The sequence below is a fragment of the Cervus elaphus genome, chromosome 25 (assembly GCF_910594005.1).
Source record: "Cervus elaphus chromosome 25, mCerEla1.1, whole genome shotgun sequence".
NCBI classification, from domain to species: domain Eukaryota; kingdom Metazoa; phylum Chordata; class Mammalia; order Artiodactyla; family Cervidae; genus Cervus; species Cervus elaphus.
In genome coordinates, this window is record NC_057839.1 from 28,804,920 (window position 1) to 28,824,435 (window position 19,516).

At 43.5% G+C, this 19,516-nt stretch overlaps 1 protein-coding gene across 1 annotated transcript in view; it reads right to left on the reverse strand.

Annotated features, from left to right (window-relative positions):
* Positions 1-6,961, reverse strand: part of ITGA2 (integrin subunit alpha 2) — a 105,465-nt gene extending 98,504 nt beyond the window's left edge. Inside the window, exon 1 of the mRNA XM_043887220.1 lies at positions 6,773-6,961. Coding sequence (XP_043743155.1) covers positions 6,773-6,830 — 58 coding nt within the window. The 5' untranslated portion in view covers positions 6,831-6,961. The remainder of the gene's footprint in view (positions 1-6,772) is intronic.
* Between the last annotated feature and the right edge of the window lie 12,555 nt (positions 6,962-19,516).

Genomic DNA, 19,516 nt, shown 5'->3' on the forward strand with positions numbered 1-19,516 from the left:
TAGGGTGCCCGCTCACCTCCCAGCTCTCACTTTCTATGAATACTTTGAGCAATGTGCTCCTGGCATAATGGCCTTCTCCTTTCCTATTCAAGCATCTGAGACATCTGGCTCAGGAACTAGGAGATGGAGCCTACTCCTGATCACAATAAATTATCGCTTACAGTCATTTAAAAAGAACTGGACTCCAAGGCACTTCACAGCAGAGCTGAACGGTAATGATTATTTCCTGCCCCTAGGATGGCCTCTCCAGAGCTTGATACTCAAACATGTCTCAGTGATATTTCTCCATCTTCTGAATTCAACATCTAGTTGTATACCACTCATTCAGCAATTAATTACATGAGACCATATGACATCTATTATGTTATCAGAACTTATGTTACATGTTTATGTTATAGGCATAGACAATAAAACAATAGAAATAACATAAGTTTCAAATTATACGGAAATTTTTAAAAACACCAAGAGGTATGAAGACTTGAAATTTCAGTAACTCAGAAACCCAAAGTCAGTATCAAGGACCTGCTTTCTTTCTCTCTTTCCACTAGACCAGTGTGTTGGCTTTATCCCCAGGCTAGCTGACATCATGGTTGCAAGAGAGTGAATGAGTGAAGTTGCTCAGTCGTGTCTGACTCTTTAAGACCCCATGGACACCAAGCTCCTCCGTTCATGGGATTTTCTAGGCAAGAGTACTGGAGTGGGTTGCCATTTCCTTCTCCAGGGAATCTTCCTGACCCAGGGATTGAACCTAGGTCTCCTGTACTGTAGACAGACGCTTTACCGTCTGAGCCACCAGGGAAGCAAGATGGCTATGGCTATTCCAAGATTCCCATCTAGACCTGACAATAGCTTATTAACTAGTATCTCTCTTAGGAATAAAAAATTCTTTCCCAAAAGTCCCTGAGCAGATCTGTACCACTCGTTCAGCAATTAATGTATCTGTACTCATTCAGCAATTAATTACATGAAACCACATGACATCTACTATGTTATAAAAACTTACATTATATCTTTGTTATAGGCATAGACAATACAACAAAAACAATATAACGAGTTTCAAATTACACAGAAAGCTTTCTCCACATCTCTTTGGCTAAAATTCCATTATATGCCCATGTCCAAATCAGAGAGTAGCAAGAGATCTAGGGCCACCATCACTGGTTCAGTTCAATTACCCTTCAATTACCTCCTAGTTGTGCAGAGGGGAGATTAACCCAGTAATTGAGCTTCTGACAGAAAGGAGGCTGGCAGGGTATGAAATTGGTTAGGCAGCCCCCTCCCAAGGACTGAGACAATTTCTTTCCCTCATGTGAGATGTGTTCCAAGTAAATCACAACCTCTCTGGACCACGTTTCACGTTCCCTACAGTTCTACATTGGACCCAGCACACTGCCTTACATAAAGCAAATGTTATATAAAGATACGATCAAAAACTAGCTTTATGGAATTCACTGTAGCCAGAGCAGCAAAGCACCTACATCTCATCAGAAGGGGGATCATAGGGATCACTTTCATACACAAGACCTATTGTTGTCTCAGGATCTGTGGTATCAAGATTCTTCTTTTTAGAGAGTCATTATTCTGCGTGCTCCTCCCGGTAAATCATTAGTTACCATAACAAAAGCATAAACACACTCCACATCTCGGAGTTACTGATTAGGGTAACTGCTTTTCATGGATCTTTCCCTCTTATGCTATGTTTAGTCTTTCCATAATGTCCAAAGCTAAGCAAGGCTGATTGTGACTTTGGTGGCAGCATTTACATGATGTCAGGATGATACTTTTAGTCCCACATATTTTCCCTATTCTTGCTGAAATTTTTTATATTTTCTTTTGAATAAGTGCTGTCTTATTGATAATGTATAAGAGCAAACATTTTTGGCACGTAAGGGCCCACGTATCACTTAAATTCAAATAAATATGGGTGTCTAGCTGAGTTGGTTTGAGTAGTAGACGTGATTTTTGAAACAGCAGATATGCTATGTCAAATTTAAGCAAAGACAGAGTGTTGAAATATCTTTTTATCATATCTTGAACATTTTGTCCAAATGGGAGTTACTGTGGGGAAGTAGAGAAGGTTTACATATGTTTTCAGAAAGAGACAGACAGACATGGTATTTCAACCAATACATTCCTAGTGAAGACTATGAAGTTGGAAAGGAAAATGAATCAAAGAGAACCTGTTACTTCTAGCAATCAACATTTGGGAACAACTCTCTGACTGTCCCCTTGAAAGTAGCTGCTGGCTAATGTCATCTAAGAGGAAGCGAGTCTGCCGTAGAAGACGATGCTCTCGGTCTTGTGCTTAATGAAGAACAGGAAAGGGTGATCACAGTGGAAATGCAAACGGTGCTGACAGTACACTAGAAATTTTTTATTTTTGATACACAGACTGAATGGTCTTTATTTTGCTGAATGTCTAAAATTCTACCATTAGACGCTCATCTCTTTACGTTAATAGGCTTCTTCCTTTTTTATATGCCCAGGGCTGCTGCTGCTAAGTCGCTTCAGTCGTGTCCGACTCTGTGTGATCCCATGGACTGCAGCCTACCAGGCTTCTTTGTCCATGGGGTTTTCCAGGCAGGAGTACTGGAGTGGGGTGCCATCGCCTTCTCCGTGTCCAGGGCTATCAGTACACTAAGACAGAAGCAGTCATCACCTACTTTAGAGGGAATTCACTTGACCTGATGCGTTCTCTCAGTGTTGAAATACACCTGACTTGGTGGTCACCACAGAACAAGGTGGTACACGCAATTTGGAATGTTAACTTGTTAGGAAGGAGAAGGTGCAGTATTTAAGCAATTACTTCCAAACCTGGCTGTATATCAGAAATGTATGAGTAACTGTTTTTAAATACTGAATGGTGTGGCCTGTGTGCGTGCATAGTCATGTACGACTCTCTGCAACCCTTTGGATTGTAGCCTGGCAGGCTCCTCTGTTCATGGGATTTTCAGGCAAGAATACTGGAGTGGGTTACCATTTCCTCCTTCAGGGGATCTTCTCGACCCAGGGATTGGACCCTCATCTCCTGTGTCTCCTGCATTGCAGCAGGATTCTTTACATGCTGAACCACCAGGGAAGTCCCTTAAAAACTGAATACTGAGCCCCAGTCCATGAATGTGAATCAAAACAGTGGCTCCAGAACCAGTATTTAGGAGAGTAAAACTTAGCGTACATTGGGCAGATGTAGACGGAGAGTCACAGAGGAAGGGAGTTACCATATTGGATGGTGGCCTAAGGTGGTTGAGGGGCTGAGGCTGAGTGAAGAGAGGTCATTGAGGATAGGTCCTGAAAATAAGAGATTACTTAAAATTTCCCTTTTTATTATAAAAACTTCCCTACTTTATCATTTTACTTGGGGTTGTCTCTTTTAACTTACGACAAAGGTGAGTTGCAAAGGGATGAGAGAAAAAGGGAAAAAGCATCAAGGCAGTGAAGGCAAAAAATAACATAGTCTGGAAAATATTCTAAAACCAAATATGGTATGATCAAGTGCAGTCAGAATACAGAATGGTGTGCAAAGGTGTGTACGTGAGGCTCTGGGATGTATGTACTGTGAGTGTGCCTATGTGCAGTGCGTGTGCTTATGTGTGTGTGCAGGGCGAGTATGGTACAGAAGAAGCTGAAGAGGAAGGCTGTGGGCAGATGGTGAAAGATTTTTACGACATGCTACGAAGTTGGGACTTTGCACTACATGATTTGGGCAGCCACTCAATGTTTGACGCAAGGGGGTGACTGGATACAGATAAATGTTTAAAAAGATAATCCTGGTGACAAAGCGACAAACGGTTAAACCAGCTTAATAACAGTAGGGGTCCAGAAACAAAAAAGTGAGGGCCTGAACTGGGTGGGAGCAGAAGGCACATGAGTTGGGGAGAACAGACAGAACTTGGAGATGGGCTGTGAGGCTGCCAACAAGGGAAGAGATCCCTGATTTTCATGTTTGCAGGATAATGCTGCCATTAAACACTACTAGATGATGTAGGAAAAAATTTCAGAGAGGCATCCACTTTGGTTGGGGACACGAGGTCACCTAGGTGGAGATATTTACTGAACCAGAACTCAGTACAGGAGTCTGACCGGAGATGCTGACCTGAGTGGTGGGCAGGCCCAAAGAGAACTGGTAGAAGGAAGAGGATCCAGCATGGAACTCTGTGAACACCAACAAGGACTGGGCCAAAGAGCCGAGCCTGTGAAGGAGACTAAGGAAGAACAGCCAGGAAAATAGGAGACAAACAGGGAGAACAGAAGCCAGGGATGGATGGTGTTTCGGGAGGAAAGAGCGGCCAAATTACATACTAATGGAGGACTTGCTTACTAAGAGGGAAATTAGAATATTTACAGCCCGAGGGGAAATTAGGGATTTGAAAATATTCTTTAGACAGGGGTGACTTGGGCAGGGTACCAGAGATAGCAAAAGATGAGGCCTAGAATCCAGGGGCAAGGATTATCCTTGGCCAAACAACACACTAGAGAGTGTAAGTGACGTCATGCATTTAAAAATCACATTTCCCTTTCCTCTATGGACCTATTACTTGGTTTATGGATTATCCAGGCCTCTTATGGTCTTTCTTGTCCATTCTCAACCTGCTGGTTACTTCAATGATTGCAAGCACTTAAATCCAGGAAGATCAATGAAAGGTGATAAATATGAAACCAAACTAAGAGCACCGCTTTTTCTTAAATACCTGTGAGAATGTTTACAGAGAGTCAATCTGAATCTAAGTGTTAAAGTGAGATTTGAGGGTTTTAAGTTTCTACAGTGGTTGACTTATATGCTGGAGTATATGCTAGATGTATAAATACACATACATGAGCCTTTTACATTTTAATTTTTGGTATTTATATTGAACAATTATACATGGATATAGCCTATAAACAACTACAAATATGTATGCATAATAATGATGAGTGTTCAAAAATTTTATACAGATAGGGTCATGCCATAAAAAACTGCAGCTGTCACAAACTGAGAGCTTTCAATTATTCACTTTAATCTTGGATATTCATGGTATCAAACAATGATGCTGTTTTCCTGGGAACTTGGGTTCAGATCACAAATGAGAAAGCTTTATTGCAATCATCCTGAATTAAGAGAAAACCTGTTCCTTGAGTATGGAAACACCTGGAGCAGGAGGAAGAAGGAACTACACAAACTGGGCAGCTGTCATTTTATATCACCTCTGGGGGCTTGCAGCAAGGTGTCGAGTTGTCCCTGTTAACCAACTCTGGGGGGGGAAAAACTCTGAACCTGACTTCATGCCTTGCAGTACCACATTCCTCTAAAGTTATTTCTCACTGCTTTGTTAAGAACAAGCCTCAACACTTCGAAGATAAGAAAATGATGTTATATTTCCATAGCTTCTGTTAATAAAGGGTACTTAAAGAGAGCTGAAAAGCTTGGACTGAAGGGTCCATTAGCTCTTAGGAAGGTGGTGGTCTCCAGGGACTGAATCTCAAGGTGAAAGTAACTTTATCTGAAACCTCTAGATTAGGGTTGATGGCCCCTCAAAACATCTTTGGGGTCCCAGAAGAGAATATCTGTGAAGTAGCAGACCCAGGATTAGACAAGAAAACTAATTGATGCCTATTCTCTGCTGGGGGTGAGAACTATTAATGTTTCTCTGCTATTTTTCTGTATTTCTGCTATTTCTCTAACCTGGAGCAAAGGCTACAGGATCTTCTGCATTAGATTTCTTTCAGGATCAAGGACAGCAACTGGCTACATGCCTCAAAGGAGGGCAGTTTAGCAAAGATTTATCCTCCTGGTATAAACATTTGAAAATAAGAGACCACTTTTTTTTGCTAGCTATTCAAATTACAAAATACAAATGTGACTTCCCCACTCCACCCCAAAAGTAAACTAAAGTTCTTGAAATAAGCACACACGAGGCTCTGGATAAGGTTTGGACAACGCACTTTTGATGGACTGTGGTCGCGCCGCAGCTGGGCACCCCCAGACTCATTTCCCCACTTAGTGAAAAAGGGGTCAGGAGAAGGGCGGACCCGGCCCTCATCGCCTTGCCCTAAGAGCTACAGCTGCGGGTAATTCTTTTGTTGTAGCGCCAGAGATCGAGAAAGTGGAAAGAACTTTTTCCGGACCTAAGTTTACATGCGTTGAATAGACGCATCTGTTGTAAGACTTCCTCTTACAACAATAAGAGGAAGGCAGAAGGGCAGAAGAATTCCCCTCTGCCAAGCATTTAAGAGGTGCCTGGTTTTCCTACGTCCCCCAAGGGAAGACACAGCAGTGCTGCGTTCTGCAGAAATGAGGACATTATTCACACGCTCCGGGTTGAAAAATAAGCGTATTGGGCTCCCAGGCTCCTGCAAAGTCACCAGGCACCGCGCTGAGGGGCAGGCTGCCGCCCAGGACCGAGTTCCTAGGATGCACAGAACCGCGGAGTCCGGGTCTGGCGGGGCACCTGTCTGAGCCCGACTGCAGGCGCCCGGCTAATCCCCACTCCCCCACGCTTGTGCGCGCTTGCGTGCCTGCCTGAGAGCGAAGCGCGCTTCCAGTTAACTTCGAAAGGTGCTTTACAGACCGGGTGAGACACGCCTTATGGGGACACCAGGCGGGGGCGAGCCGGAGCCAGAATGGGGAGTCTCTTTCCGTCCCGCTGGGATGGCTGGAAGCCTGGGTCCACGTGGAATCAGAGACAAGACGCGCGTCGCCTGCGCCTCGCGGGCGCAGAACTCCCGGCTCGTGCGCCCACCCGGGGACCCACGCAGGTTCCTCCTGCAACCGATGCGGAGCAAAGACGTCGCTTACCTTGACTGAGCACTAACACCAGCTGCAGCGGCGTGCCGCCTGTCCGTCCTGGCCGCATCCTGAGCCCGTCGCCCTGGCGCTGGAGCTGCTGTGGGTTTGCGCGGGGATCCAAGGACACCGAGACTCTCCAGAAGCCGTCCCGAGGGCTTCTCTCCCGCTGCCGGGCGCGAGCCGGGAAAAGTTGCCCGGCAGCTCCCGGGGCGCCAAGGCCCGCCCCTTCGCCTCGGCACTCAGCAGACCTGCCCCGGCCGGCCCCGCCCCGCCCGCCCACCGTCTCCGCCCAGCGAGCCGCACCTGGGCCCCTCCACACCCCCGGAAGCCTCACCTCCACCCACACACACCATCCCAGCCCCGGGACCCAGGAAGCCGCGCGGACGCGGGCTGCGCGCCTGGGGGCCTTTCCTGCCTGCCCAGCAGACGGCGAAAGTCAGGCAGTCACTACCCCGCCCCCCCGACAGTCTGACGTAAGCCCGGGGGAGACCCCGGGTCCCCGAGAGACCCTGGTCCTCGTGCAGGCCTCCGGCTCCTGGCAGGGGTGGCAGGGCTGGAGGGAGCCATGACCCCCAGCCTCCGTTCTCAGGGGCTGCGCGGTGCCTGCCTTCTCTGCCTTTCCCAAGTGGGTGGGGAAACGGACAAAAATAAGCGCAGAATGACCAGGTTAGAAACTAACCCGACAGGAAAGAAGATCTGCCCACAAGTTATGATTATCCCGAAGTGATATTTAAGCAAGAGCTGCTGCAAGGGGGGAGGGGGGGTGTGTGTGTTAAAAGTGTCATTCCTTCCTCTCCAAGATAATAAGCAGCTGATTTCATTGTTAACTTGAAGGGATTTACTTCAAGACACAAAGAGGAGTGAGCCCCGGTATGAACTCGTGATGCTTCCTGTTTGCATTACATTATGAGTATTTTCTTCCATTATTTCAGGCCCAGCTCTGGAAAGAGAACATTCCATAACTACTTCTGAGCTTTTTACTTCCCAACCTAAGAAATAGGATAGTCACTTTTCTTTAAATCTGGGTTTTCCTCCGAAAGTTCGCCCACAAATTCCCAGCACATTGCTGAAGCCAGGATCCTTCCAGTGACTACTTTTATGATGTAATCAAATGTTTTAATAAACTAAACGTAAGGAGTTACTAGTCTAATCATTTTTATTAGCACCATTCTAAACCTTTATGAAGCAGGTAACTATGAGAAGGGGCTTCCCTAGTAGCTCAGACGGTAAAGAATCCGCCTGCAATGCAGGAGACCCAGGTTCAATCTCTGGGTGGGGAAGATCCCCTGGAGAAGGGAATGGCTACCCACTCCAGTATTCATGGCTACAGTCCATGAGGTCACACAAAAAAAGACATTTGCCCTTTGGAAGAAAAGCTATGACAAACTGACACAGCGTATTAAAAAGCAGAGACATTACTTTGCCAACAAAGGTCTGTCTTGGTCAAAGCTATGGTTTTTCTGGTAGTCATGCAGGGATGTGAGAACTGGACCATAAGGAAGGCTGAGCACCAAAGAGTTGATGCTTTGAAATTGTGGTGCTAGGGAAGACTTTTGAGAGTTCCAAGGAGATCAAACCAGTCAAACCTAAAGAAAATAAACCCTGTATATTCATTGGAAGGACTGATGCTAAAGCTGAAACTCCAGTACTTCGGCCACTTGATGGGAAGAACCGACTCATTAGCAAAGACCCTGATGCTGGGAAAGACTGAGGGCAGGAGAAGAGGGTGGCAGAGGATGAAATGGTTGGATAGCATCAGTGACTCAACAGGCATGAGGTTGAGCAAACTCTAAGAGATAATGAAAGACGGGGAGGCCTGGCGTGTAGCACAGAGTCAACTGAACAACTTTGGAAAGGATGGTGTGCTTGGGATACTGCCACGAGGAAGCAAAGTGGTTCAAGAGGGGAAGGACTTAACTGGTAAAAATCAAATGCTCCCCTTTACCATAGCTAGGGCTGGAGTCTTGAATTGTTAAAGTATTAAATTGGTGTTTATCAGGTGCTACTGCTTATAATCATGACTATAAACTCAGTACCTTTGAATCTAAAATATATAGCCTGTAGTTCTTTCCTGTTTTCTTATCTGTCACTTACTAACTTGACTTACTAATCCTTACAAACACTTGAAGGCATTTTTTTTCTGCCCTGTGGATGCTACTCACCTGCTTACTAAGACTCCAGTGGCACCTGAGAAGACGTAGGTGGCCGCTCACTAACCCTGACCCCCAGTCATGATGCTGCTCCCAGACTTATTTGCAGGAAGTCAGCCAGGTTTCAGGGAGATGAATATCTGTCTGTTTCCTTCTGACTCACTGAAATGTGAGTAAGTGTTTGGAACAGACCCTTGTTTGGGAGGCAGTGAGCTCTCTTCGTGTGAGACAGGAGTCTGTGCTTTGTCTCAGAGTGGCTGGAGAGAAAATGCACCTTTTTTGCTTTTGTGCTCAGAACTAGACAAATTAACATGCTGGCATGAGGTACAGGATAAATCAGGAGCTATATTTTTCCAGAGCAGGCAACAGTTTCACATTTCGAGAAACAAAGAACCACCTTCTGCCCCGCATTAAGTTTTTAAGAGTGTAAAGGTTTCCTGACACAAAGCAGTTTGAGAACTCCCACCTTAATCATCCTAGGAACTATCCTGTCTAGGTGTAATTTTGCTGGTCACCACATTCTGAGTAGGAAATAAGACAAAGGCAGGTTTTCTGAAACTCTTTGGTCTCAGGATGCCTTGGATAAATGAATACAAAAATGTGATTAAGTACATGATGCAAAGTTATTCAGCCATAAAAAGGAAGGAAATTCTGCCTTTTGCAGTGACATGGATGATGAACCTAGAAGACTTTACAGTAAGTGAAATAAGCCAGACAAAAGCAAATACTGCATGATCTCACTTACATGTGAGACCTAAAAATGTTAACTTATTGTACAGAGAGTAGAATGGTGATTACCAGGAACTAGGGTGTGGGGAATAGGGGGTGATGTTGATCAAATGGTACAAACTTTCAGTTATAACATGATTAAGTTCTGGAGACCTAATGTACATCATGGTGCCTATAGCTAATAATACTGTCTTGTATACTTGAAATTTGCTAAGAGAATAGATCTTAGGTGTTCTTACCCCACACACAGAAAAAATAAATATATAATATTATGAATATGTTAATCAGTTTTGTTGCAGTTATCTAATAATGTATATGCATATCAAAACTTCATTTGTCTATTTTAAATATATAAATGTTTTAATTAATTATTCCTCAATAGAGCTAGAAAAAGTAGTGAGGATCCCAAAGAACTTCTGTTTATATGAATTGTTTCTATCAGTGTTTACCATGGAAAATATTGAGACAGATAAATTTTCAATACTCATGTCTTAATTCAGCTTAAAATAACAGTAAAATTTTACATGTTAACATAAATAATACATTTTATGAAAAATAACTTTCCCAAAATAAAAGAATTAATGAGATGAATGATACTATTTTACATTTATGCCAGTCTTTTTAATATCTGACTTAAAAATAAACCCTTGAATTCTCTTATCTTCTTCTGCATTCAGTCTGTTGTAGAGAGGTAGTTTTTGTGAAGTTATATGAATTAACCCATCATCACATAGATACCGGGATGGAAAAATAAAACATAATTGCGGATATTCTTCTGATACTACGCCAAAATTCAACAAGTGGTGTTTTGAAAAGACTGATTATGAAACCATGGGTTAAATCCCATTTCCCCTGCCTTCCTTCATCAAAGTCATTTTAAAACTTGCATGTCCTCCAAGCTCCATGTAGCCTAAATCATGTTTGCCTAAGTGAGTTGTTTTCTAGAAACTTTTGGGTCAGCTGTGTCTAGTTTGAGCTGAGTTGGCTGAGACTGGATAGGACCACCAATCCTTGAACCAAGTGTCCTGGGTGACCTTTGAAGGTGCAGAGGTCTGTAGCTTCATTACAGCTGCACAGAACCATGATTACCGCACCTTTTTCCAATCACCTTTCGCTATGTTCCCCACACCTCCTGCTTCTTCATCCGTATCCAGTAAATACCTCCCGCCTTTTGCCCTCAGGGAGATGGGCTTGAGATTTGTTCTTTCATCTCCTTGCTTGGCTCCCTTGCAAATAAACCCTTGCTGTGGTGCAGACCTTGGCGTCTATCTTTGGACTTGCCAGGGGTTGGGAAAGGTGAACCTGCTTTGGTAACAGTCACAGCGTGAAGCCTGAAACCATTATCAGTGAACTTTCCTACTCTAGTGCTGGTTTGTAACATAGATGAAACTTGAAATTGGTCCTTCACAGAGTATGTGGTGGGGGAGACAGGCAAGTAAACCACCAGCTTACAGGATAACATCCAATGAAGTGAAGTCGCTCATTCGTGTCCGATTCTTTGTGAACCCATGAACTGTAGCTTGCTAGGCTCCTCCGTCCATGGGATTTTCCAGGCAAGAATACTGGAGTGGGTTGCCATTTCATTCTCCAGAGGATCTTCCTGACCCAGGGATCCCACCTGGGTCTCCCACACTGTAGGAAGACTCGACTGTCTGAGCCACCAGGAAAACCTCTTAACATCCAATAGGTACAGGCAGAGAGTGGCTTAGGGTCACAGAGGGGCTCATCTGAATGAGACCTGGAGGGTCCTGGAAGATTTTCTAAGGAATACTTACACTACATTTAGAAGGACTTCACTTGGAGTCAGCTGCCTCTAGTTTGTGCTGAGCTGGTTGGCTGAATAGGACCACCAACCCTTCAACTGGACATGCATGATAGTACACAAAGGGCAAAGAGAGATGGAAGAAATGGTAAGATGGAAAGATGCAAACACTGCAGATTGGAATGTGCATGCGTGCTCACTTGTGTCCAACTCTTTTGTGATCCCATGGACTGTGTAGCCCACCAGGCTTCTTTGTCCATGAAATTTCCCAGGCAAGAATACTGGAATGGGTTGCCATTTCCTCCTCTGGGAGAGCTTTCCAATCAGGGATCAAACCTTGATTCTCTTTCTTCTCCTGCATTGGCAGGCAGATTCTTTACCACTGCACCGCCTGGGAAGCCCATAGAGATTGGTAGGTGGCAGTTTTAATAAACAAGAGAACTTGCTCATGAAGCTTTTCTTGAGCAAGATGAGTGGGTCCCTGTGCCCTCCTGCAAGGTGAAGAGTTTATACAGAGGCCTTTAGTATCATTCAGTCACATGTACAGTTCACATGGTCTCAGGAACACATTACTCTCTCAAGGCTTGGAGCAGCTCCTCTTGAGGGAACAGTGGGTAGAATGTACATCCTGTGAAATTGCCAGTGTCCAACTCTCCTAATGTTTTATCTTTTTCTTTTTATATAGTTTGAGGAGGTTTCTATGCATAGCACTAGCTTATCTTTAAGGTGTATACATTTCTCCAAGGAGAGATCCTTGAGGACTTGTCTCATTAACTTCTTTTACTCACAGTCCTTAAAACAGGGCCCGTCATAGAGCTGATGCACAATAAAGGCTTGTACATTTGCTCAACTAATGACTAACATCTTCATTAAGGTAAACCAGAGAAAAGAAGAAGTTAAGTTTATCTCTTCGAACATGGAAAAGCTCAATGAAGGGGAAATATTATTCATATATACTTTAGGTTCTTTTAAGGAAAGGCGTCATGTGATGGATCCAGCCAGCTGCATGGTTCTCTAACTGTTCTGGTCTCTCTGAAAAACTTGGATGTTTAAGTTAGAAATCAGCCTTTTTCTTAGAGGGGGAAAAAATCAGTCTTACGTAGTCTAAGTCAAAGAAGAATTAATTGAACTAATATGAAGAAATTTCAGAGAACACAAAGATGAGAAGTACAGCCTGGTTTTAGAGACTAACGTGGTGACTGGGAAGATAAGAAGACACTTCACTTAACAGCTTTTTGGGAATTAAATGAGAATTATATGGGAATTCATTGCTTTTGTCTTCCTGTGTGTACCTGCATTCTTCTCTCTGTAGACTGACTTCCTCTTTAATTATTCATCATTTCCAGTGCCCTATAACTTAACCTGGGCTTCCCTGGTGGCTCAGTGGTAAAGAATCCACCTACCAATGCAGGTTTGATCCCTGGGTTGAGAAGATCCCCTGGAAAAGGAAATGGTAACCCACTCCAGTATTCTTGTGTGGGAAAGCCCATGGACAGAGGAGCCCTTGGACTACACAGTCCATGGGGGTCACAAAAGAGTCTAATGAGACTAAGCAACTAAACAACAACAATAATAACTTAGACCAGCAAGTATCATTAGCTTTCCATGACCCATCTCTAGTCTTCATTCTATTAGACCTAAGTTTTACTCAATACAGAGTCTTCTTTAGCTTGACACTCTCATAAGACCATTCACGATATTCTTTTTTTCTTAAAGTCCTCTGCCAATCTTTGATTCTTTAGGTAGTTGTTATTCCTTTCTGAAGCCAAGACCTCTGCTTTCCCAACCATTAGGCAATTTAACTTAGTGCATCCTATGAGTGACACTAACTCCTGCTTTATTTGAAGTAATTTTGTTTGTACCATTTGGATTGGGGTCAGTCCTTTTTAGATGGAAACAAATTTCAAATGTTTAGCATCAAAAAGCCAAACAGAGCCAATTTTGCCATTAGGATTTATCTGACTGGCAGCCCAGTGAACTTTGTTTACACATCAAAAGAATGAAATCAGTGAAGATGGGAGAGCCTCAAAAAGATTTTGAACTTAAGTTTTGCCAGGAATCTCAGTCTTAATCACTTAATCTAAATCTTTTCTGCCTCTACATCCTCTAGTATACTATATGAGAAAGCAACAGCTATATTCCTGCCTTACAAGACTTAAGTGAAAATCGCTCAGTCATATCTGACTTTGTGAACCCATGGACTATGCAGTCCATGGAGTTCTCCAGGCCAGAATACTGGAGTGGGTAGCTTTTCCCTTGGAGAAGGCAATGGCAACCCACTCCAGTATTCTTGCCTGGAAAATCCCATGGGCAGAGGAGCCTGGTGGGCTGCCGTCTAAGGGGTCGCACAGAGTTGTACACGACTAAATTGACTTAGCAGCAGCAGCAGCCTTTCCCTTCTCCAGGGGATCCTCCCAACCCTGGGATCAAACCCAGGTCTCCCGCATTGCAGATGGATTCTTTACCAGCTGAGCCACAAGGGAAGCCCAAGAATACTGGAGTGAGTAACCTATCCCTTCTCCAGCAGATCTTCCCAACCCAAGAATTTAACTGGGGTCTCCTGCCTTGCAGGTGGATTCTTTACCAACTGAGCTATCAAGGAAGCCACTATTTGCCTCTAAGGCCCTGTCTAATTTTCTCCCAGAATTTGTCTCTCTTATACATTCTTACAGTTTCTGACATTATCCTTCACCTGAATTAAGTGGAGAATCTTGCAATAACTTCACTTTTATGCATTCACTTATACTTATTTAGCACCTACCATGTGCAAACTAATGGGCTCAGTACTTGGTGAGAACCAATATGTTGACTACTTGTCCTCAGTGAGCTTGAGATCTCATTCCCAAATATTGTCCTTAAAGTCTTGCTCTAGCTGAAATTGTATGAAGCATATGAGCAGAGGATATGGAAGTGCACTCTGGTTGATGCCATTCAGCAGAATGAAAGAACATTTGGGTACATTTTCTTTAGATTCAATATGAACCTTTTTTTGTTTGTTTTGTTTAGTCACTAAGTTGTGAGTCTTTGCAACCCCATGGACTGTGTAGCCCACCAGACTCCTCTGTCTATGGGATTTCTCAGCAAGAATACTGGAGTGGGTTACCATTTCCTTCACCAGGGGATCTTCCCAACCTAGGGATTGAATCCACATTTCCTGCATTGGCTGGTGGATTCTTTACCACTGAGCCACCAGGAGAGCCCTTTATAAAGGTATGGGAGGTGGCTTAAACCATCAGAAACCTCTGAATCTTAAGGTCAATGCAGATGTTTCCAGGTTTAAAGTTGAGGGGCCTAGCATGCTGCAGTCCATGGAGTTGCAAGGAGCTGGACACGACTGAGCGACGGACCTGAACTGAACTGAACATTTTTCAAGCCCTTAGAACTACATACTTTCACAGGATATGCTAGGGTAAGGCCATTCCTTTTCTTCTTCGAGTTGCGGCCCAGAACATGTACACGGAGGCTGTCAACTGAAACTTAGTGTGCCAGTCTCTGAGTACCAGTGAGATCCTACTCATCCAAATGCCCAGATGTTCTCCTCTCACCAGTCTCTCCTGTACATGTAGGGCACTTCTTGAGTCCCTGGGCTGAGATTTGCACGCCTGTGCTCCAAGATCAGTCATGATTGCTGCTGGCCCCCACAGCTTGAACTGGTGCCCGCCCTCCTCAACCACCGAGTGGGTGTAGATAGATCCCTCTTTCTCTTTCTGATCTTGTGATAACTTCAGACTTCATGCAGACACATCAACTTATGAACCTGCTTTAAAATGAGGAGGCTGCAACCTCCTCTCAGTCTGACATTGTCTTAGATGGACTCCCTGAAAGGCTGGCTTTTACTCCAACAAGGAGGTTCACCTGTGGCCATATTTCCCTCCCCCTCCCCAGGGTGCATACTTGCATCCAGGGCAGCTGAGTTTCAAGGCATTCAAACAAATTACCACATTATATCCAGAAACACTGTTTCCTCCTGACCCTTGGCTTTGGTTCTGAGTCTGGCTCAGTGTTTTTTCCACTGTACTTCCTTGAATTTTGGCTTCTGTTCTTTTCCATTCTCCACCTTCTCCTTCCCAACTACTTAATTCCACATGACACATATGACTAACTCTCAGCTCCAACCCTAGCACAAACCCCTGCCATATATTTATATATGTAATTTTTAAGTAGAAAATTATAATAGTGATTATATTTGTTTTTTCTTTGATAATTGCATGAGGTGAAATTGACATACATGAACTGTACATATTTAACTTATATGATTGGTGATTCAGACCGTAAAGTGTCTGCCTGCAATGCAGGATACCTGGGTTTGATCCCTGGGTCAGGAAGATCCCCTGGAGAAGGAAATGACAGTCCATGGAGTCCCAAAGAGTTGGACACGACTGAGTGACTTCACTTTCCTTCTTTCTTTTCTTTCACATATTTATACTTTGAAAAAAAATTTTAAATAATATTAAAATATTTTAAAGAGTACCCCCACAGTTATGTAGGGGTGTGTGTGTTTGCATACCCACATGTGTGTGTATTTGTGTGTAGAAGTGGAGGGCAAGGAGGAGGCATTCGTAGGAGGCAAGCTAAATTGAGGACCCAGAGTCTGAAGGGCTAGTCTTACAGACCCACACATCTATTTGAGCTGTGAAACATCCCAGGGGGGAACTATCCCCAGGAGATGTCAGGTGTGCAAAATTAATCCAAAGAACAAGAGGTTTTTCAAGGGAAAATGTTAATTTGAGTAAAGGAAGGTGTCAGCTCTAAATCTCTGAGTGGGGGATGGGGAGACATAGTAAAAGGATTATAGAGCAGAATGGCAAATGGCAGTATCACCCTAGGGATAGAGTAAAAGATAGTGTCATTGATATATTTTGACTATGTTATTCCACAAGTGGTGTGGTAGATTGTTTCTTCATTTCTGCAAATACATGACCAGATTATGAACGAAAAAGAGGGACTGACTACAAGTTGGAAGCCACAGAAGGGGTTCAGAGTGGGCCACACAGAATATACCACTTGGACATAAATGTTATTCTGAGCCCAAAGTAACTGAGAATAAACAGACTCAAGAAAGACGCTGCCTTCCTCGCTCTTTAACAGTAAGTGCAGGACAATTCTTAATCCCCAGAGACAACTCTAGACTTACCAACTCAAAGAGGACACCAGAGAAATCTAATAACAAGCCTTAGTAACTAGCCCTTTTCTGTCATTCGCTTCCCCATATATTTACCTTTCCACAGCTTACAGCCCATGAACGCCTAACCTACGTGTTCCTTTGTCTTGTCATCTCTCTACAAATTATTGTGCTTTGTTAAGATGCTGTATATGTTCTAACCACCCTGCCTGCTGAAGAAGGTCATCCAGCAGATGTAGCCAGCAGGTCCAGCAGGTTAGTCCTTGAGCTGGACCCAGGCAACTGGAGGGTCCTCACCCCATCCACTTGGAATGTGTCTTCCACCCACCATTTATACACTAGGAGCCACTTTGGGGACAAACCTTGAGAGAGTAATGAGACCCCATTGAGACCAACTGGACTGTGTGTGTGACTGCATCTTGTTAAGGCCTCTGTATAAACTTTCAAGATTCTGGCAGGTGAGTGTGGATCTTGGAGTGGCTCATCTTGTAGTGGCTGGAGACAAGCCTTGAATGGAAGTTCCCTTGCTTTTTTTTTTTCTTTCTTTCTTTATTTTTTCAGTGGGTTTTGTCATACATTGATATGAATCAGCCATAGATTTACACGTATTCCCCATCCCGATCCCCCCTCCCACCTCCCTCTCCACCCGATTCCTCTGGGTCTTCCCAGTGCACCAGGCCCGAGCACTTGTCTCATGCATCCCACCTGGGCTGGTGATCTGTTTCACCATAGATAATATACATGCTGTTCTTTTGAAACATCCCACCCTCACCTTCTCCCACAGAGTTCAAAAGTCTGTTCTGTACTTCTGTGTCTCTTTTTCTGTTCTGCATATAGGGTTGTCGTTACCATCTTTCTAAATTCCATATATATGTGTTAGTATGCTGTAATGTTCTTTATCTTTCTGGCTTACTTCACTCTGTATAATGGGCTCCAATTTCATCCATCTCATTAGAACTGGTTCAAATGAATTCTTTTTAACGGCTGAGTAATATTCCATGGTGTATATGTACCACAGCTTCCTTATCCATTCATCTGATGATGGGCATCTAGGTTGCTTCCATGTCCTGGCTATTATAAACAGTGCTGCGATGAACATTGGGGTGCATGTGTCTCTTTCAGATCTGGTTTCCTCAGTGTGTATGCCCAGAAGTGGGATTGCTGGGTCATATGGCAGTTCTATTTCCAGTTTTTTAAGAAATCTCCACACTGTTTTCCATAGCGGCTTCTGCCACATACTAATCTGAAGTGACCTGCCTCTTTCTTTGGTCTCTTCTTGCCCTCCTAAATGGGTACCAGTTTGTGAACCAACATCTTTGAGTTACTCATCACTCAGTTTCCCATATATATGCTCCATGCACACATTTATAACTTCTGCTTGTTTTTGGTTTTTTTCCCCTTGTTGTCTTCTCTTTTGTCAGTCAAATTCACAGGGCCCCAGACTGTGAACCCTAAGAGGGTACGGGGTGGGGGGGAGGGTGGGAAGTACCCTCCTCCATCCTAGCACCACACAATCCTGAGTGTTCAGTCATGTCTGACTCTTTGCGACTCCATGGACTGTAGCCCAACAGGCTCCTCTGTCCGTGGATTATCCTGGCAAGAATATTGGAATGGATTGCCATTTCCTCCTCCAGGGAATCTTTCAGAACAGGAGCTCAAACCTGCATCTCCTGTGACTCCTGAATTGGCAAGTGGATTCTTTACCACTGAAGGCATGAAGTGAAAGCCCCTAGCACCACTAAGTCCAACTGAACCAGGAGCAGAAGCCAGCTATGACCTGAGCACCATACTATGCAGTCTGGACCACCATGGTAGTAAGAGGAGGAAAGGAAAAGGAGGACAGGAAGAAGTCTTGCTGCTAATTGATATCTGAGATCTACATTCTAGTGACCCACAGAAGATTAGAGGAGAGATTTAGGCCTGGAAATTTACACATGTCTAAACATGACTTGAGTCAGAGACATCGTATTATAAAACTCCAATCCATTTACTATATGCCTCTGTAATTGCTCTCATGCTGAGAACCCAAGAGTTACACACATCTACTCAGTATATTATAAGCAGATCTCATTTCATTGTGTTTCTCTTTAGTGTGCTTCACAGGTACTGCTTTTTTACAAATCGAAGGTTTGTGGCACCCCTGTGCCAAGTGAGTCTACAGTGCTATATTTCTAACAGCATTTGGTCACTTCATGCCTCCATGTCACATCTTGGTAACTCCCACATTTCAAAATTTCATTATTATTTGTTGTGATCTGTGACCAGTCATTTTGACGTTACTACTAAGTTTTGCTGAAGGCTCAGATGATGGGCAGCAGTATTTAGCAATAAAATATTTTTTAATTAATGTATGTACATGGAGGTTGTTTTTTTTAACATGGAGGTTTTTAAGACATAATTGCATTGTGCACTTGATAAACTATAGTGCAGTCTAAATATACCTTGTATATGCACTGGGAAACCAATAGGTTTGTGTAACTTGCTTTGTTGCAATATTGCTTTATTGTGGTTGTCTGGAACTGAGCCTGCAATACCCCCAATGGATATACTATTGCATGTAAGTTGCCTTTCGTTTTTGTTTTTAGTCTATTTCCACCCCATCCCCCAAGGTATGGTTTCCTTATATGCTCCTCTTATTGTCTCTCAGTAATTGCAGCAAAGGATCAGAACTTTCTGTATTTATCATCTTTGGGCTGTAGGCTACAGAGATGAACATGTGGATGGAGAAGATAGGTGACAAGCTTTAATGCTGATTAGAAAAGATTAGATCAAACGGTTGCTAAATCGCTTTGTATCCACTGACATGCAGTTTAATTTGAAGCAAAACCATAACTGCTTCTATTTCTACATACTTAAAACAATAGATATATGTTCTATAAACTGTGGCAAAAAGAAAATGTGCCTATTTTTAACTAAAAAACCCACATTTGTTAATGCCAACTACAGTGGGAGTTACATTTAAAATAGTTTAAATAAGTTACTTGGAATCT